This window comes from Haliaeetus albicilla, chromosome 5 (genome assembly GCF_947461875.1).
Source record: "Haliaeetus albicilla chromosome 5, bHalAlb1.1, whole genome shotgun sequence".
NCBI classification, from domain to species: Eukaryota; Metazoa; Chordata; class Aves; order Accipitriformes; family Accipitridae; genus Haliaeetus; species Haliaeetus albicilla.
Window position 1 is genome coordinate 11,792,396 of NC_091487.1, and position 22,255 is coordinate 11,814,650.

Consider the following 22,255-nt stretch of genomic DNA (forward strand, 5'->3'; position numbering starts at 1 on the left):
ATTACTGACATGTCAACTTGGTCTTTTGTAAAGTGAAATAAGGTACATGGACTATGCAGGTATAGACAGCTTTGCCATTCAACTTTCCTACTACAAAATTCTAGGGAAGCAAGGATGAGTTCAGGGGGGAGTTCATGGTCAACAGTAGCCTATTCTAAACTCTTCAAGTCTTCCTTCCATTGCTGGCTATGGATAGCATTACCATGCTATCAAGAATGCAGTGTATCTTGTGTATGTGCCCATAAAGGAAATTCAAAACTTTACTGATTACAAAGGCGGTACCCTTCAAACATTTTTTCTGAAATCCTTTGTCTACTAAGAACCATTATACTACTAGCACACTGCATATCCACTACAGTATCAATACAACACGTATCAGCTTCACACCCATACAGGAAACACGTTTTACTAAGCAAGGCTCATCTATTAACGGCTTCTTTCAATCACGCTACCAAAACCTCTACCTCAAACTCCACTGCATATTCATCAGTCCTTCTGACCTGAAGACAATACTTCTAGAATGAGTAGTAAAACTACGGAAGACAACTTTAGCAAAGGACAAAAGATTATATGAGAAAGACTTCATACTGAAACCTGCCCCAAAATTTTAAATCAGATCATCAGAAAGGTCATTAACAGAATTCAGCACCTGGGCAGACCATCAAAAAGCTTCAATGTTTTGGAATCTGCCTCAGTCACTTGGAACAAACCTTTTCTATTCCAAGGCCCACAGAAAACACTGTGGGATGAATTTTGAACTCAAGCCAGTCCCAAGAACTTTACAACAGCTAATAAACTCTCTTTAAAAACCTAGACCCAGTTCTGTACATATCAATGTATAGAATGCATGTCAATGACTGGTTTCCTTATTCTAGCAGAGGCATTCACCACTCCCGCTGTGTCCCAGAGGACCCCAAATATGGATTCATTTTTATAAAAAGCATCTTTATATTCTGCATTGCAGAAATACACTAACATTCTAATTTGAAGTGCACTTACTTCCTTGTCCTTGGTCATCTTCATCATTGGGAAATAAGTCATCCAAAGGCTCTTTGGTGGAATCCGTATCTTTATCCTCCTATAGAACAAGCCCAAACAAATTGTTACACTTAAATCTAAGGCATAACAGGACTGTCCATTTTAATCAGCTATGTTAAAGGAAAACCCCACTTCCAGAACTTAGGAATTGACAAGAACATTTCTCACAGAAGTTTTATGAAGGTCTTATGTCCAAATATATTTACATACTCTGTCCCCAAACAATACAGGACACCTTCAGAAGATCCAGGAATAGAAATCAGGTCTCCTAGATTTCAGCCTCAATTTAAGCACAGAAGAACACATTTGCTATTCTTACAGCGACATTATACCTAATGAAAGTACCCAGTGAAGAGTGAGCACTACTGAATACAGAACCATCCACTGTACTTTTTTAGTCATAAACAGTTATAGATGGGCAAGGGAGAAGAATAAGGAGACCTCATTTTCTGAGTACTCAACTTCTGCACAAATAACAGATTTTGCAATTGTGATCTGTGAGGTTCAAAAAGAAAAAAGAAAAAAAAAAAACCACCACAACACTTGGAAGGAAGTTCATCTCCAACAGTCTCCATCTGGAACCATATTAATTTCTGCACAATCCATCAGTGTGTATTGATTTTAAACATCCAAAGATCATTCCAAATCCCGCAATCATGTAAAATAAAGAAACAGATCATCCCTCAATCCTGCTTCTTAAATGTGGAGTCTACACAATATAAATAGTTGAAGCTCTCAGAAATGTTAATCTCAGTAAGGAGAAAACCCAGGAGCAGAACACATTTCCTATTTTTCTGGCTCTCCATCCAACACCTTTTTCTACAGATGAGAAGACGACAACTGCTGCTGCTGGCATTCAAGTTCAATGGTAGCAAAGCGAGTGCTCTGCAAAGACAGCAGATTGATGGGACTAGATGTCAGATGGGAAGTTTGTAACTTTAAGTGTGCTGATTCCAACCTCGTACTGCGTATACACAATTGACTATTCTCAAAGGCTAACAACAGAGACTGTCCATATGGTTAGTGAAACTATAAAGATGCTTTGCTTACTTTGACCCTATTTGGCAATTAAATTTCAAATAATGGTGCTATTTAGGCCATCTGCAGCTTACAGTTCAACAGTTAGCACATCAAAATCCCAATATTCCTTCCCTCTGCCTGCCCCTTTTCTAAACAGGCTTCACTGGCAGTATTCGGATACAAATACCAACTCATAATTGGTTATGAAAAACTGTTCTTTCCAAGACACAGCTGAGAAGGTCTGAACACAAAAAATGAGATCTTTCTCTACTGTGCCATCTAAATTAAAGAAACAAAATAAAAGGATAACAAGAAGGGCAAGTAATTCAGAAGTCTTTTTAAGTGATAAATTACTTCTGTAAATTAAAATTGTATCCATTCTCTCGCTGAATCTAAGAATATGTAACACAAGGGGCTAGCTAAACATGACTGAACACACGCAGATGATCACAATGCCTGGCAGAAGGTCCTGGAAGGGGATTCAATAATATCCTATCATAGTATAACTTCTCAAAAGATCTAACAGCTACACACGGATTTCACTAGATGAGAAGTAAATATTTTTCTTGCAGTCAAAATAAGCCAAGTCCCCTATGTACTTAGAATCTCTAATAGTTTACATTCTCCACTTACTTTAACTGTTGAATGTACAAAAGGAAATTTTGGTTTGGTTCAGTTCTTTGTATTTTTAAGCTAATATGATACTAAATAACTATTTATGGATTTTGATCCTCATATGTATTTTATTATGTACACACAGTGAAACATTTACTCTCTTAAAATACGAATGAACTGAACTCTCAGAATCTTTCTGCAAACTATGTGACACTGGTACAAGGTAAGCATTTTAATGACAAATTTATGTTAAAGATAAATAAAAAGCTTCTATCTGTCATTTCTTGGTAACTAGGCAAATTACAACACATGTAAACGTAAGGTGCTTTTTACTATACAGCTACTTACTGATGGTGAAATATCATCGTCATATTTTTTTAATTGATTCATGAATTCTAGATGTTTCTTCTCTTCCTCCAGTTGAGCCACAGATTGTTCACTTTTCTGTAATTTCTGTTGTGTATTGGCTAGTTCATCCCGTAGCCACTGATTTTCCTGGCATAGCCGGCGAACCTGAGCACGCAATTTCTGCTTCTCTGACTCCACTGCATTTAAGTGATTTGACAAGGCCATCATTACCTAAAAAGCAGAAGGTGTCACATGACATACTTCCCCTAGAATGCAGTCCTGTATTTAACATAAAAGCCTTTTATTATTTAAAACCTATGCCAGCTGGGAAATCTGGTAAACATTCAGATTTCTCTTCTTTATATATCTGGTTCTCACTTTTCCTCTAAACTTTTTTACCATTTGTTCAGCCAGAATTAGCCTAGAGGAACTCTTTAGTAATGATTGTTTTCCATGATGCTATCAGAAGTCAAATTGGTTTAGAATTCCCTGAAGACTACATACAATCTTAAAATACATGAAGAATTTGAATTAGAGTTTAGATTACTGAAATGGAAATCTTTGTTCCACTAACATGAAATGGAGCAGTAATACTTTTAACTTGAAGGATCACAAAAATAACTAAGAACTAACACAGAGCTCTAATTTAGCAGCTTTCAGACAGAAAATAATTCATATACATGATTACAGTTCATAAGGATGAACACCTCAGCGTAACGATATTACTTCAAAGGGACAATGATACTACGGAGATCTAAATGTGCAACTGAACACACAATTTATATAAGCACTTTATATACACACATCACAAGCTTGAGTGTGCAGACATTCAATGTGTTTGAACAGTCACATTAAGGACAAAAAATGGAACAGCCATAAAAGCAGTTTACTTGGATTGGTTTTTTTTGCTACGCAAAGTTAAATGAAAAAGGAGCTCATTAAGTAAAAGCCAAACACTACATACAGGAGACATTCTCCCTTCACTGTTTATGTAATTTCCCACTGATACACGTAAAACAGCTGATACAATCCCAGGAAGCACCCCTTGTAAGAATGGACCACTGGTGATAATACAAATCTTCTTTCAGATGAGTTTGACATCCCCAAGTTATTAGTATTTCATCTCCTCAATTTCATGGTTTTTTAAAACAACGCTACCTCAAAGTGTTTTAAAACTACATATTTCATGTGAAACAGATGGTGTCCTTAGCTGAAATTTCAGATTTCAAAAAAATACATCAAGCCTTTAGAAACTACTTTTTCCTATAAAGGTAAGAAAAACTCCAGTTATAATTTTCTAATACTGGTCCAAATCTCCAGTCTTCAGCACCTATCTATTTACATATCCAAGATTGTTAATAATTTAAATTATTTGGCCTATACAAATGCCATTGTTTGAAACACCAGAAAGTACATTTAGGAAAGTTGTGATAATAGGATCAACATATTCTTACAACATTGTACAAGCTACAATGGCAAACTAAAATCCTTTGCAATCTTACCCTCTAGAATTAACTGAAAAAAAAAAGATTTGATTCTTAAGAAAAGTCAGCTTCATTTTCATGGAAATAACATGTCATCAGACCTACATCCGTGTCACAAAAATGTCTATAAAATATTTCCATATCTTAATTTAAATACTGCAAATAAAGAAAATTACTACACTGTTGCAACCTAAAGCATGCAGGAAGAGTATGCTTATCAGGTCTGAGAGTAGTAGTTCAAAGTGTAATTGGTTTCCTAACAAAGGCAATAAATGCAGACATCTTGGCTCCTTGCCACCACAGTTCACAAAACACCATGTGGGGCAAACAAGGCAGTAACATCTGCAACTGAGGTCACTGAATCTGACAGAGCCAAGAATCAGAACTAGCTTTTTGGAGTCCCGATACCACAACAAAGTTAGGAGACAGAAGTTACTCATTCACTCACAGATCTTCTACAGACACCCATTAAAGGTAACTCAACTATTGCAATTTTATTCCATATATCTTCTAGTATTTTCTTCCAATATAAGGGATCAAAACTTGTAAAATATACTAAGGCCTGCCAGTCTGTACCATAATATCCAGGGGTTCTAGATTCCCATGTCTGGTAACCCGCATTTGTTCATTCTCTCAGGCCTCAATTCACCGTGATCCAATGCACACAACTTCCAGATCACAAACAACAATAGCTCGATCCAGATGAGAAGACTGAGCACAGGTATAGACTAATATAAAGCCTATTAATATAGAGCTAACTCATTGGCATTTGCAACTCATTTGCAAACACTCTGCCATTTTATACTGATGACTATGTCACATCACATTGTTTCAGGTTTTTGACCTAGTATAAAATACCCTAAAGTTGGACTGTAAATATAGTCCTGACATCCCAATTAAACATGCATCTTTTCACTCATCTTCTTTACACGATACCTTCATCAACTAAGATAGTTCACAGAAGTTAGCTCAGAGTCTTTTCTTTAATGCATCAGTGAACGTTGTTCAGATTCTGTACTCAATTCTTAACCTTTAAAATGTTTTTAGATTCAATTACCTGCCTAATGTCGTGGAGAAGTCTAAACAGAAATTAGCAGCTGTCTCACCAAAGTAAAGAGGAGCTCAGTTATGAGCTTCAGTGCTTTAATACTGAATGCATAATTAGTTCTGTAACATAGCAAGATGGATAGTATCTACCTCTCAATTACAGTAGTCTTTTTCCTTAACATACAACAACAATGTAAACGTCTCAGCACATTACTAATATTCAGTAAGACAAATGTAAGTCCTCAAAGTCTGAAATGCTTTATTTCTACTGCAATTTTACCTGTGCTTCACTAAGGCCAAGCTCCAGCATTTCCAGTGACTTTCGAATCATGTTTGATTTTTCTTCAACCAGATTAGTTTCATCATCTTTCTTCAAACATTTCAGTGTTTCTAGTAAGCTCTGTAAAATTGAGTTGTGTTCATTCTTCAGTGCCTCTAGTCCATTAATCACTTGCTTAGTTTTGGCAATGATTTCATCTTGAGTAAGCTTCTCCAACTTCTCTTCCTTTAAATACACCATTGTGGACATGTTTTCATACATTCTGAAATGGAAGAGTACGCTAGTTAATCTGAAAGTAAAAATAAAACAAGCAATTTCCTATCACTGAAAAGCTTTCCTTTAAGAAGACATTAAAACATATGAATTTGAAATGTATATTCGAATGCAGTTAAATTTTTACACAACTTTTACAATGTTTTAAGACCCGGGTTTGAGCAGAGTTTCAAGTTTTCCAGTTTCTATTTCCAGATTTAATATTAACACTAATCCATAAGCCAAACAACAGCAGAAAATAAAATATATACCACAACATGGCAGAATTTCTAACAAGTGTTGAAGAACAGGGCTGCATCTCCAGGATTCTGGTTTGTGCAAAAGCAAAGTAGCTGGTGTATAAAAGACATACTATAATAAACATAGCTATTTGCAGATGCTACTGATCTACAACTATCTTTTAAAATATCCACAAAATAGAACTTGAAGAATTTGAAGAAACACCATCCAACCCTCTAAAAGGGTTGATCAATCAATCATGAGAAAAATCATCCTTTTCCAGTAAGAAGGAAACACTGTCTTCATCCATTTTCCAAGGGCTACAAAAGCTGTTACCACTACGTTTTGAAAATAACAACTACCCCCTAAGATTACATTCGTTATTGTTAACTCTACAGTTACATATAGACATTCAATTGCCTACAGGTCTAGATGCAGCTGTTTTGATGAAATTGCAACAGCTGTCTCATGCTGGAAAAAAATCGGTTTGTGTAACACAACTCTTGCAAGAAACATCTCACTGTGCTATTTTGTCAGTACCTCATGCACTACATTACGGCTAGCAAATTGCTGGATATTTGTAAACACCTCTACCAAACGCAAATGAATATCCAAAGAAGTTTAGAAACTCAAATAACTTTATTATCATGCACGCTGTTACTGAAGAGACAAGTATAACAATGTAAAAATACAAATAGAAGACACAGAAATCACTTGATCCTTTTTAAATGTCACCAGAAAAATGTTCTATAATGAAAATAAAGAATTGAGGAATTGCTCCTTTATACTTAAGATATTTATATCTCTGAGTGAACCAGGTAGTATAAATCAAAATAAAGTAGGAAAAAATTTTCAAAAGCAAGAAATTATCACATCTATATGAAGACACTTGGGGAAGCTTTGATAAACTAACATTTAAAATGAATTAGCTAAAATGTATTAAAACTTTGTACAGAAACAAGTTTAGTTTTAGGAGAAAGCAAAAATATTACAACTACTTAAGTCTTGAATAAGAGTGCTATAAAGAACGTGCATATATGCACCACTTCATGACAAAACCCAAAGAATGTGCTCTTATACTCTTGTATTACATTAAAAAAAAACCCAACAACCAACCACAAACCAGTTGCTCTTTTTTATGTACACTCAAATTACCCCCTCTGTTACGGTCTCTTGCAACGTGATACCTAAAAGGCATACCCATTTGTCACAAAAGAGCTGTATTCTACACTGGTTTATTTTGTAATAATCTATTGTCTGAAAACACAGATAATTTGAGGAAGCAGTGAATTTAGTTTTACCACAGTTTAATACAAGAACTCCATATTCACCAATATATGTAATGAGCATACACATCTGTATAAAACATCTAATCTAGCATGGAATAAAAAATCAACTCACCAGAACCTGATGAGCAGAATGATATTTACACATCTCCCATTTATAACCTGAGAACTATTACCCAGATGCTCAAATGACATTTTTAAAGCACATACTCTCTAAAATTGTGTATAAAAATGAACTGCAATTTAATGTGAGCCAAATTTGTAAATAAATGCTTCTGACATGCAGAGTCATGCAAGAAATTGTTATGGATTATGTTAACTTCATTCAGCACAGAACTCAGCCCTTACTACTGTCAGCATGCTTTCACACCTTCAGTTAACAATTTCCATCCTGAATGCAAAGAACTGAACCTTTGATCACAAGGAAATAAAAACAGCAGAGGACATCTAACAAATAGGGGCTTCCATTTTATATTAGAGAAGTTCTGAGAAATGCGATTTTTAAATACCTGGAGTTTTTCTACAGTATTTCAAAATAAGTATGTGATCATTTATCTGTCTTATGTGAACAGGGACAGCAATTCCTTCTGCATGCTTCAGTATTTTGTTGTCGTTCTACACCAAAGATGGAAGGCAGCTGTGTGCATGTATGTATGTAATGCATGTACAGGTGCTGTTTAAAAAAAATTGCACATTTTAACTGCCACAGTAGAACTTATATGAACTCTAGGTGATGAATACAGATAAATAATAAATACATTAATAATAATAAATGAATAATAATAAATAATAAATACAGCCATTCATTGTTACAAAAAGAGTACACAAAACCAAGAAAGTAATACCAAAAACTACATTAGGCCTTGCAATGGTCATGCCTTCATGCAAAAAGAATACAGTAGCCTGGGAAATACCTATCCAACATACAAAATCCAGCCAAAAGACACATCTGTGTGCACAACTACATCTAAGGTGTGAAACAAACACTGATTTGTTACTATAAGGAAAAAAGGTTGTCAGATCATAGATAGAATCAGGCACGTCGCTCTGGCTGAATACACTGAAGCTGCAATTAAGGAAAGCTAAGCCAGCACAGAAGCTTTTGAAGAAAGGAACAGCAGAAAGGTTTAAACCCAATGGGGCAAAAACATTCTTAAAGCCCATCACAGCAGTAGACCTGCTTTACAAATACATGCTTCTTGTCTCAATCCAGTGTGTCAGATTTTTAGGCCACCTCATTTTAAACTAAATGTAGCTATAAGCTTTCATTGCCTCAGAGCTACCACTACAAGCAACTAAACCAGAGCTGGTGTCAAGTCAAAAGCTACATCAAGACACAGATCGATCTGAAGGTCCATGCAGCCTAGGAAAGGGATTCTCAAGTCTCCTGTAGTGAAAATTGTTAGAATCCAAATCTCTCCCACTGACAGGAAAGGAATAAATCCTTCTGCATAGGTTTCACAGGCATCTGCTTAAATGATGTCTGTATAAAACACTACAGAAAATTTGGACACTGTTCTTCAGAGTTTTATAGATTGTGCTTGGGAGAATAACTTAGAAAACAGAAGGATAACAAACATGTAATTTATCATGCTATCACATCTGATCCTTTGTAGGAGTAAGATTAATAAATAAATATCTAATATATTTTAAGAGTAGCATGGAGGTGTGGTGCTATTTCCACGACTTTTAAAAATATATTTTACAAAAGGGTATTACCTATTCATCAAACAAGACCACATTTGAATACACAATCATACAATTAGTTTTGCATACCCTGAGGCAGCAAAAGCCATACAGGAAGCAAAAAAGTTAAGTTTGTATGCAGGAAGTAGACATGCACATATACAGAGGAAAAGACACAAAACCTACCGTGCCTATTGTCACTTTTCAAAAGTGTTAATTCTTTCTTCCTCTATTTTTTCCCCTACAGAAAAAAAAGGGCATAATCAAAGGCTTCTTAAGCTCCTGTCAGTTTTATCCTGTATACACTCCACTGCACTGCAAATTCTACCTGTTACAGGGCAGGAATTCTAGATTCAAACACTAATTTTTCATTCAGTGTACAATTGATAACAAAACAAAAAATTAAGATGCACAAAGGTTTAGTTGGAAAACAGAATTTTGGAAGAGAGGAAAAAATACGCAATGCAGCCAGTTATAGACTAGCCAGCTGGCCTAAGCAATTTATGTATCGTCTTAAATACGTGCCTGTGTAGATCTTGAGTATTACCTTTCTGGTTTATTTACCACAACATAGACTAAAGTCACTTAACACTTTCCAACACTTTAAAAATAAAAAAATAAAAAAAAAAATCAAGCCATTTTCTTCAAACACACAAAAATTAATGAACTTGGACAGATCAACATAAAAAGCCCTACAATGACACCCACTAAAGAGGTTTTTGCAGAATTTTATAACTTGAACTCCAATCAAAGAAATGTATTGAGAATAGCAAGAATCTGAACCAAAGAAAGCATAAAGGAAACAGAGCTAAGCCTACTGTCTTTCAGTCCTATAACTGCTAGGATAATCTCATCATATACAAATGACTTAAACTAATTGAAAAATACAACCAATTAAGTATTTTGTTATTCATAAAACTTTCAAACCAATTGCACTAGTAATGTTGACATCACAATTTGTGCCTAAATTCTCCTACGGACACATAAACACCAGAGCTAGCTACTTAAGCTCTTCAAATCATATTTAGGGATCTCTTAAAAAGTAAATAGATTTTCCTACTCAGCTACTTAAAAAAGTGTCATTTCCCTGCAGATCACCTCAAAGAATTCTTGAATCAAAACACATAACCATATGAATCTTCTTTGTGTAGGAAAACTTATTAAGGAAGAAGAACATTTTCCTAAGAAACTCACAAAGTTGTTTTATTTTCTTGACTAAAGATTAGCAAGGGTCCTCAAGACAAATAAATAAACAAATAAATAAAACTATTCTCATTTTTTATTTTTATTTCCTTGTTATGTATCCCTAAGAATTCACTCTCTCAGTATTGATATTTTCATTACTTAATAGTCAGGTTTCAAGTACTAAAAGCTTGGAAGATAATTTTTTAATGTATCTAGTGTCTGATCATTATTGTTTTAAAATGCAATTTCAAATACAATTAAAAAAAAAAAAAACAAAAAAACAAAACACCAAAGTCTGTAAGCTGCTGTGACAAGTCAAATTCTGCCTGAACTTTTTCCTCTGAATATACAGATAGCAGGCAGGATAGCTGAAAATTAGGGAATAATGTGTCTGCCTACAAGAAAGAATAAATCATCTTCCTAACAGTAAAAGCTACTACAAGACTGGCTCAAGCCATACCTACAGGCCCCGCCATCTACAAGCACAGCAAATTCCAGAAAGATAAAGTATATACTAATTTGAGCTTTTTGTATCTCCAGTATGAACCTATCAGTTCACTGTTTCATAACAATAATCAGTCTATTCAGGGCTTTTAACACTAACTTCACTCTTAGTTCCTTCTTAATTAAATGGCAAGCCTCAGCGTCCTACATCTGGCATGTGCGTGTTTCATTTTGTATTAGCTGCAAATTACAAGTCATTAATTCCCTGCTCAGACCAAGAACACATCTCTACATCATGGAATGCACCATCTTGAAATACCACGAGCTGCTTTAACTGCTGATCTTCATAACGTGGAGAACTGCCTTCTCAAACAATCCTCAAAAGATCACAGGCCTTCCAAGCACAAAAAGAAAATCACCAACAAAGGCAAGAGATGAAAAACAGTCTGCCGAGGGACACAAGTAGTATGTCAAATACTACATTAACTGCACCCCTTTCTAACAAGGCAGCTCAGTGACACACACTAGTCAGAAATGGCAAGGATGAATCACTCATGGATGTCTTTCATATACTTAGAAAGGTATTTGTAAAAGGACTTGGATAAGAAACACTCTAGTTTCAATATATTGCTATTACGGTTTAGTCAGAAATCTCCAAGTCTGAAAGAAGAATGGTTACTTACTTTTTTTTTTAAAATCTAAGATGTTCATTTCTTTTTCTCTGTGAGGCTATTTCTGCTATCGCAAGTCATATTCTCATACCTAAGGAAATTTATAATCTTTCTCTTTTTGTTTGGCTTGCCCTCCTTTTAATTAAAATGATCCCTTACACTCAGGAATTTTATTTCAATACATTCTCTCTAACCCCACAAAAGAAACAGAGTAACTTTTTCCCCTTGACATGTTCAGGACTGTGGCTGAACTGTCAATGCCATCACTCTTTTCCTCATACTATATTTGAATCCACATATGAGCCTCTACAGAACAGAAAAACCTTGAACTGCACCTGCAAACAGCGTCCTCTTGGACGTCAGACTTAAGGTACGCTCGCTGACCCAGTTCTATAAACAGAATACTGCTGCACTTCTGTACTGCCTCAGGTTTCCAAATACATAATCTCAGAAAGCGTCTTCACAATTTAGCACACATGCACACAAGCTACCTTAAAAATAACTCAGTGAGAACAATTAGCGGCACACACTGGAGGCCATAAATCACTGATTAGAAGCAGGTAAGAAGATGGAGTTGCACATGACTAGCAACCAACATTAAGCTACAGAGAAGTCCGTTAGAACACACAACCTGTTTGAAAAAATAATTAACCCCTTGGAGTTTCTATCAACTTCCAGCTAGCAAGCATGTGAACTTTAAAAAAACCCTCCTGTGCTCCTTCTGCCAGCCTTCAACTCAGAGCTAACCCTGAATGCAGAAGTCTGCCCTATCACTTGGTGTAAAACGAAGGTATGCAAGGTAAATACTATAAAAAGGACGGTTGTAGTCCTTCAATGTCAAGGGCACGTATCCTAATAAAAGCTCAGAATCATGTTCTTAACTGACCTACAACCTTAACACCACAAGACATCCGTGTTGGTAAGCAAACTGGACAAACACTCATACTTTGTAAAGGTTTAGCATTTATAAAGGTAAACCCACAAATTTCTGAAGAAATGCACAATAAGCATAGGACAGCTTGAATAAAAAGTGTCAAACACCAGAAAAATTGCATACTGGCAGAGATCTCCCCCAGACTAACCTGGCTGTTGCTTTTCTATTAAGACTGCCAGGCATACTCTCCACAGATGAGTGGGAAGAGGCTGCATGGCTGCATGTTCTACCCCTACATAACAGCAGCATCCACCTCTGAAAAACACTGCATCAGACTCTAGGAAATCCCAAAGGCTATCAATAAGCCCATCCACTGCTTTAAACTATGTTTAAACGAAGAGTATTATTTATTTTTTTAGCTGAAGAACACAGTCACTGTACATTTGCCTTTACAAATCTTGGAATCTTTTAACATCGCAGCCTGCTATTAAAAAAAATTCATACCTTTCAGGGGAAATGTTTGGATTCTTTGGAAGATTAAGAATTATTATGGAGAAAAGCAGGCTAACAAATTATATTTGCTAATAAAAGAGAGGATAGCAAAAATAGCTCCTATAAAACCTGTAGCAAGGCTGATGCCAACAATTCTCTTTGAGAAAGCACAAGCTATGAAGATTTGCACTGCTGTGGAGTCCTTTCATTTAGATTTTCATAGCACACTTGGCAATCTTATCTGCATTGTTAGAAGTAACAATCTTTACACTATTTTGAAATAAATACTTTTGCACATTTCAAAGATAACTGCAAAAAAAAAAATTTCAGCCTTCAGCCTCCCTTCTTTTGTAGCAAGTACACTACTTGCATTAAAATTATGTCTTCCTGCTGAAACAGTTAATTCAGCAAAAACCGCTTATACAGTGTAAAAGTATTCAGTGGCATAAAAGCATCCTGTAACTACACAGATTGTTCTTCCTCTTACAGAAAAGGTTATTATAGTGTCAATCCCTTGGCAGTACTCCACTTAATCAACACTAGCTACTAGCTAGTGTCTCAATTGTCATGACACAGTCAAATCTGTACCCTTTTAACTGCAGACAATCCAGATGACCTGCCAATCTATTTCCAAAATCTCTTCTGGATTCAACTGTATCTGGAATTCCATCATGCTGCAGACCGTGGCCAAATCCCACCTTGCTCCTCCTGCTCACATACTGCAGCAGATAGAGATCCTCAGATGATATGGCTACCCCCTCTACACATTACTATGCCTACCCCCACTATTTGTGTAAAAGGAATCAAGGGAAAGTATCTTCTTTCTGGCATGTCTCACCCACTATTTTACCTATCTGAAGTCCTAAAAATAGATAGCAATAAAAACACAGAATAGTGACATATCCTAAAATCACAGTGGATTATTCTTCCTCTGAAAAGTGGCATTTGTTTAGATCCTACAACCACTCTGCATGTATCGTAAGCGTGCAGGAGAAAAATCTTTCTCTGTATATATTCACAAGCCCTTATAACATCTCAGGTTTCAAATTAAGCTGGATGGAAATAAGATCCTTCTATGCATTTGTTATCACATCAAAGATTACTCTTTGTCAAAGCTGAAGCAAGTGCAAGAGAAATCTGACAGGCATGTGTCTAAGCCGGATTAGTAGACTCAGTCAGGAGTCTAGAGAAACTACACTAAAAGCCATACCTTCAAGAAGGTACATGCTTATTAACTCTTTGTTAATCAAGGTTACTATCATCTGTTACAGGCTGGTGGTACCAACCTTCCTTACTCTACATCTGAAACAACAGACTTACCAAATATCCTCAGACCTGCAGCAAGATCAACCCCCCATTCTTTTCCAGAATAATAACACTGAATACAAACCTCTTCTGCTGTTTGGTCGTCTTGGGCAAAGAGCTCTAATGCCAGTTTATTAATTTAGTTATGTCCATGCAACTTCTGAGGACAGACTGCAAATTGCAAAGTCTCCTACCCCTTGGAGCAAGGGAGTTGTCTCTTTTCTGTACTACTGCTGTGTCAACAGCAAACAGCGTCTGTTGATCTTCTTCAAAGCTAGCGCTTCCTTAGTTTCTTGCGAGCACTAATAAACACTTCCAAGCAGCCACCAACGGACCTCAAGAAAGCAGAGCATTTTGCCTGTTCACTAGAACACTGACACAACATACCAGTCTGGGCCACACAGGATTTGCCTTGTGCTTATGACCACAAAGCCCACCTCACTAGATCATTTTAACAAAATTATCATGACTGTATTAAGAGTAGTTACATAAAGACAGAATAAACATACTTAAAAGCATCAGAAGGCAGAAGCTGAATCATTTAAAAAGTAATTACATTTACCCTTACTTATTAAAAATGCTTGTCACAAGAATCAAAGATACATCAGGAAAAATCAAGGCTAATTTTTCAAAGAAATCGTATTGTATTTTGTAGTTAAAAAGACACGCTTCATAAATTACCTACTCTAAATGGACTGAAATGAAATGTTGACTGTATTTTTAAAGAAATACTGTCAAGACAGTTTGAGTTGCAAATCCATCACTATTATCGAATTTCACAGTTTTTACCCTCAATATTCCAAGAATCTATATTTATTTCTGTGTGGAAATGGCACTTGACTCTTCATGGGCTTGCCAACTTGCACAACTATGTCTTCAGTGAATCTTCAGTCTTGGTAAGACATTTTTAACAGACTGATTCTAGCTGGTGAGAGCATCTCTTTGGGACTGGAATAGAGAGGTACAGTAACATAAGAGTGTTTTAAAAGTTACTTGTCTTGCAATTTTAAGCTGCCAATAGCGTAGACAAAACATTTTTTGAGCTTGACTCTAGTTCTTTCATTTTGCATTGTTATTTTTGGACAAGAACTGCTGTATTGACTAATCAAAGTAAGCATCCATTTATGTTATCTATTTAACTCTAAATAGCACTTAGGTAAAAGCACAGGAATGTTCCCATCAAATCAGACTTCCAGAATACATTGAAAACCCCATCAGCTTCCACTTACTAACATCAGACCTATAATCTTAACCAAATCTACTTTTTATGGCATATCTATAACCATTAAAAAAAATGCATGCAGGAAGGGCAGAGAAGGCCACATCTTCCCTCATACTACTGGATCTGTGTGGGAAGCTTTACTGACAACTTACTGTAAGCACAGATAATGTTTCTCTTACACGCTTGACAACATTGAAGAGATGGTTATTTGAAACAAAACAAGAAAACCACCTATTTCTTCTGCAGACATAAAAGGAACATTCACTAACACTGCTTGAGCACACACCAGCCTTTACGTTCAACAAACCCTTAAATCTGGTTTTGAAGCTATCTAATAGTTCACATTAAGATGCACAAACTGCAGTCTCCCTTCAAGCTTTAGGGAAAATAGCCTACCCCTGCTTATCCTTCCATTAAAAAAAAATAAAATCCAAAATGACTAATCTAATTCTTCCAAAATGACTACACAAAAATAGTCACACAATTAAATAGTTCAAGCATTATCCTTAGTATCAAGAAGGAATTAATTCTACCCCATTAAATATTGCATCAAAATTTAAGACTTTCAATGGCAATCACCAGTCATCAGACTAGTACTTTTTTATACCTTGCAAATTTCATTTCATAGTGTAGCAAACGATGCAGTTGTATAGAAAAACAACCTTGTATCATTCACTATTTCTTACCTACAACAGCAGAGAGCTGATTTTGCTGTAAGGTTGGGAATAATTTCCTTGTTAAGTACTCCATAATCTGCAGGGATTACTTAGATGGTCTTGAACTCTACTGGGCCAGGAGGTACAGAGCAGTACAGCAGGCCCTAACCCAGCATCTGTCACCTTAACATTCTGTGCACTCACACCTGAGGATCGCACCATAGTTTTAGCCCCCCTCTCAGTGATCTTTCACATTCATGGTTAATCTTAGTTAGTGCTGGGGCATTGGGTGCTCCTTTGGAACTCCTGAAACACTGGCTGTGGTAACAACACTAGCGCGACAGTTGCCACCATCCTGCTGCACTACACCACTCTTCTGGTGGGCTAACACAGAACAAGAGCACACATCAACTGGGAAACAGATGCAAAAGAAGTAAAAAAAAAATTAAAAAAAATTTTAATATTATTTTTTAGACCATCACGTTTGGATAAATCTGTTTTGAAAGCATCCCAGTACTGAGGACAGCAGAACAGTCATTTCCTAAAACAAGCATGCCACTGAAAGCAACATATCATGCACTTTCAAGTACTGCTCCATGTGCAGCTGGACTGGGGGCCTAAGGGGGAGAATAAAAAAAAAAAATAATTAAAAAAAAAAAAAATAAGCCCGCATATTTCCAGGCCATTTGTTAAGGTAACAACTGGGTGGGGATCAAGATTCAATGGCCACACAACTACAAGCAGGCACTGTAATTCAAACGCCACTGGCTGTTGCTTTCAAAAACACACTGTGCATCTTCGCTCTCTACCTGCATTCTGCACAAACTCCAAAGTTAAAAATTTTTTCTAAGGTTAAATGAGTATTCTAACAGCAATATTTTAAGTGTGCTCTAAAATCAACATGCAGCATATAATTTTAACTTAAAAGTATTCGGAGAGAAATTGATACTAACTGAGTAAGAAAGACTTAAAAGCAGAGTAGTTGAATCATTAATCTGCCTTTACCTCTTTCCTGAACAATGGAAAGGAGATGTAATTAAGTATCGGCAAATTACTGGGACACCAAGTCAAAGTCACCCTGTAGTGCCTCTTGCCTTTTCAAAAGATACAGGATGGATAACAAATCTTTGAAAAATGAGGACATCTGGCTAAAACATCTATCAGTACCATAACAAAATCTTACCTGTCATCTCTGCATGATTTCTTAAGTCCCCAGTAATGCCTACCAAACACCAGCATTCTATGTTTCAGAACAGTCCCAGACCAGAACCCTACAGAGCAGTTTTATCACATCCTCTCCGTTAAATTCAATTCTGCCTTACAGTAGGCATAGCGATCAGGTTCGCACACCAGACCTTCACAATATAGACCACTCCTCAGAATTAGCATATCTTCCTGAGAGTTCATTCATTCCTACCTCTAGTAATGCCTCTAGGTCACTATCATGTGTGCAGGCATACTGCCAAACATCAGCATGACTTGTACTCCATGACCTCTATATTTCAATACAGCAATATTCATTATACTGAATGCAGCTGGGCTACATCCAGGGAAATGGTAAATATAAACAATAGTGCATTCTTGTATCTTCCACACATTATTGTCTTCTACATACAGAGGAAATTAGAGACAGAAATGGTCATCGAATCATCTGGTCTGGCTTCCTGCAAACACAAGACCATGAGCATTCACTCACTAAGACTATGGTTAGAGATAATAAGTAATGCTCCTCATGAAGCCATACATTTCATTCACATCCTCCATGACGCCAGCACTCCCGTCCATTATAAATCAAACCAAAGATCTGCACCTCTTACTGGATGATTTTTCAGTCAGAGGTGACGCGACAGAAAAGGCAAAGGTCCAGGACACAAACACAAGCAAAGTACACCCATTTCCCCATGCTGCCATGCAGCAAGCTGTGTTAACAGTGAGGACAAGGAACAAGCAACAGGAGTGTGGAACTACATAAACCAGCACTGAGACTGAAGAAAAGTTCAACTAGATCCTTAAACATTGACTATATACTACTATTCTGTCAGCAGAAACACTTTAGGAGGTTGCTGTCCTCCTCCTATCTCAAACGTGTAATCTCCCCCATACCCTCACAGATTACCAACCCACTAGTTGCATTAATCTGACTACACACAGCCACCCTCTACGCTCAGGTGAGGGGGAGAGGGGGGAGGAATCCCACTTTTTTAACCAACCCTTCTCCCTCTAAACACACACTAAATATGATTTGGGGGCGGGGAGGGGCAGGGAGGAACATCCAGCTCAAGCACATAAAAAAATGAAATGTTAAAGGCAAGGGTATAGTAAAATCCACTTGTGGCGAAGACAAGAGGGATGAGGGAATAACAGCAGTCTCTCTGAAATGGAAGCTGCTCAAACTGGAAGAGAAAGATGCAACTGTGACTCTCCTACACTATTCAGCCTGGCATTATTTGATAAAGGAACATCCATAAAAGCACTCAAATCTTAAATGCGATATTCTATTCGGGGGGGGGGGGGGGGGGGGGGGAACCCCCCCTCCTCTTCCCCTGCTAGTCCATAATCTCTATGACATGTTTTGCAAATCATTCAACCACTATTAGCTGGAAGGGGCAAACTCAAGATAGATTGCAGGAATGCAGCTACTGCAATCCCTTACAAAGTTTACAACCACCACCCTCTACAGTGTGGAACGGCACACACACACAAATAATAGCACACTGCAAGTAATCTTAATTTTTTGTTAACATTTAACTACTTGTGCTTTTTCCAGACAAAGCACAATATTAGAAGACTATAAAACATTAGTAGTAATATGCTGTCAAAAGGGATAGCAACACAGGATTTAAGAAATAGTTTATGAATAACATCAGTGTTTGTATGTAATGCAAATTACTAAGAATTAAGATACAGCGTTATCTGCCAATTCTGAAAAATTTAAGTATTGTCCTTTAAAAAGACTGGGTTTTAGATACAACTTTTCAAGTAGTACCAAAAAGTTCAGCTTTATGTCAGACATTCCTTGACCTTCTGAACATTAATTAGTGCAACATTAACTTTTTAAATGGCTTGCTGGGGTATATAACATAGCCAGTAGAGTACAATTAGACACCACCCCAACCCTACTGATATGCAAGGAAGTCAGTGCTACCGACTAGACTGGTTACATCCTTTGCTCTGTTCACTTTAAAATTTAATAAGATCATCTATAGTTCTGACATAATCCCAGAAACACAATCTTAGTATGATGAATGGGATTTACGGCAGAGATTTACAAAAGGACCAAAACAGGAAACTGCTCACTTTTAAGACTACCCACAACAGGTATTTTACTGCTTTTACCTGTAAGCAAGACTTGATATTGAGAAACCATGTAAAAAATCTGTACATTTAAGTAGACAACAGAGGGAGAGCATATTCAGAACAGAAGATGACATGATCCCATACTTCCTAATTTTGAGCAAGAAAGTTGACCAATAATAATTATTTGACAAAATAAATTCAATTTCATTCTACATACATGTCAAAAACACAGCTTCCAAAGATTGTTTCTGATTACACTAAGAGTTAAATAGCAGAGTCCATGGGGGATAAGCTGGATTCAAAGAAACAAGCAGTGATTAAATCAGCACACAATATACTATTACTTGCATCTGTTTTCTTAGCTGACTGAATCTGAAGAAACTGTCAACTATCAGAGATTAATATTTTTATACTTTATAAGAAATTAGCATACCTAGTGTTAACTGTGCTTTAGTGCTCATCCTCTGAGAACAACTCCTTTGTTCACATTTCCAAATACATTATGGGTACTGGAAGCACACATCCTCAGTCCTCATGCTTGACTATTTGCTATGGCCTGTCATTGTTAAGTATATTAATTGTCTAGCACAAAAAAAAGCCCTAAGTATAGTGTCATCTTATGCCTGATGCTTGCAAAGCACCTCACGCAAAACCCTATGGAAATAATTCCTCCATCACTGAAAGCAACTGTAATTCTGGCTCTGACCCTCTAACAAAGTGCCCAATGATTTAAATCGGGCCGTAAGACTAAGGCAACAAAAGCATCTCAGCAAATCTAATGCAGCGTAAGCGCACCTTTTTCTGGTCAGGCATTGATTAAGTAATCTTTCAAAGGAACCACACTTATTTCTACAGCCTGCTTTCAGAAAGGAAAATGTTTCACTAAAGAAATTACTGGGAAAGCCTTAATACCTCAAAAATACCTGAAGCCGACTGCGACTCAGGATATAACTATTATAATCAGTTCTATTTTGAAGTCAAAAAGGTTTCTTTTTAGAATGAACAATCGGTCTTTGACTGGTACTTTGTTACCATGAAGTATCTGTTAGACGTTATATGTGTCATGCTTTTGTTTTAAAGAAAATGAGAGTTAACATTGAAAAGAAACTTTTTTCTAAACCTTGGTCAAAGCAAATAGGATATTATTATAAAACAATCAAAAATACTTTGGAAACGCAATGTATTATACAGGCTGGATTAAGAGAAAAGCCTGTGACTAGCCACTTCATTGCAACGATGATGGAACTGGTCCATTTTTACAATAGTTGTGTCATACTGAACAACACCCTGGAGGCAGACAGACTATAAGAGGTGTTTATTTAAATAGACCTAGCATGCTTGTCCCCATCACTATCCGCTACTATGCTCTTTAACATTAAATACAGAAGTATATTTTGCTTATTAATGAATTTACCTGAATTTCCTTATTTTCCACTCCTCTTACAAAAACATTATTTTAACAAGTATTAAGTTTTAAAATAACCATGAGCTACGCATCTGAAGAGATGCTATCAATCCGAGAATAAATCCAGCTGCACGTCTGCCAGAGAAGCCAAACAGAGGAAGAGATGAAAGACTAACTGCACAAGCCCACGCCTCAAGAGAAACAGAAGCCGCATTAAATGGACTCAGAACTGAATACGAGGCTACAATATTTCCCCAAACTCCCAATTAAATAAGAGACATGTGCAGGTATGTGTGTATATACAAATAGATACACATATATAGGTATACAGGGAGATGTATCTTGCATAAGAGTAGCACACAAGTGAGGGTCTTCTGACATTATTGTGGTAAGTTCTTCATAAACAGAGGAAGCAGCAATTGCTCTTACATGCCTTAAGTGTCTGTACAGTATTATTTTGATTCTTGTATGTCGAAAACATTCAAAAGATTGCATTCTGGACTCCTGCAAATTTAATTAACACTTTTGTATGCAATTCATCTTCTGTCAAACACAGACCTTTTTAAAAATCCATTTCCATTAATAAGGCACTGTTAGCACATCACAGTAATTTGACAAACAGTAAATGAGGCTATTTCACGAGACGTCTGGAGGGTAACTTTAATCTCTTTTTTAATTACATATGATAGCATGATTTTTTATTAGGAAGTGAAGGGAATCTAAGCTCAAATTGCTGTTAGAAATTCTGATTACTGGAATTATCCAGTTCCATCACCATCCTCCGGAAACAGAAAGCTTGCCAAACTTTAACTGCAACATGATGCAGAAGTGATACTGCATTGTTGTGCGAGTTTCAGGAGCTGACAATTTAAATTCCCTGCATTTACCCACATGGTTCTGCATTATATAAAATGCATATCTAAATGGAACTGCTAGAGTTCTCCGTATCTGTTGCAATTTCACAAAAAGGTCCTCTTAAACCACGTGTTCACAAAAATTACCGTGCAAGTGACTTACAAAATACAAGTTCTTCTACTCGGAATCACCAGATGGATCAGCTTTCTCTCTGCTGCCAGCAAATGCTGAATGTGTTACTTTCAATTGTATCTATAATCCTAGGGTTGTAATATCCTCTATCATGTTTTGCTGAAGCTTTGGAATTCATAATCGATTAAAATAAAGCTATTTTCCAAAAGAGCTTGAAATCAATTGTGTATTCAAAAAGGTGTTGGCTTTAGTTTTGTTGGGTTTTTTTGTTTTTGTTTTGTTGGGTTGTTTTTTTTTAATTAAAATGTTAAGCTGTCTAAATCTCGAAGGTTCCTTTTTAGCTTCCAATGCACACCCTTTGGGCATAAGTTTTCTATTTAAGTGAAGTGCAAATACAAAAGTGGAAGTGAAAGAGGCAATT

At 36.5% G+C, this 22,255-nt stretch overlaps 1 protein-coding gene across 8 annotated transcripts in view; it reads right to left on the reverse strand.

Annotated features, from left to right (window-relative positions):
• The window catches only part of KLC1 (kinesin light chain 1), a 49,414-nt gene that overhangs the window by 25,448 nt on the left and 1,711 nt on the right, over nucleotides 1-22,255 (reverse strand). For 7 of the 8 annotated variants that reach the window (XM_069783340.1, XM_069783342.1, XM_069783338.1 and 4 more), the window contains exons 2-4: nucleotides 5,833-6,094; nucleotides 3,022-3,252; nucleotides 1,000-1,078 (exon numbers count right to left, since the gene is read on the reverse strand). In XM_069783340.1, coding sequence (XP_069639441.1) covers nucleotides 1,000-1,078; nucleotides 3,022-3,252; nucleotides 5,833-6,093 — 571 coding nt within the window. In that variant the 5' untranslated portion in view covers nucleotide 6,094. Of the gene's footprint in view, nucleotides 1-999; nucleotides 1,079-3,021; nucleotides 3,253-5,832; nucleotides 6,095-9,482; nucleotides 9,504-22,255 lie in introns of those variants that run through there. The other variant, XM_069783339.1, reaches the window with a different exon arrangement.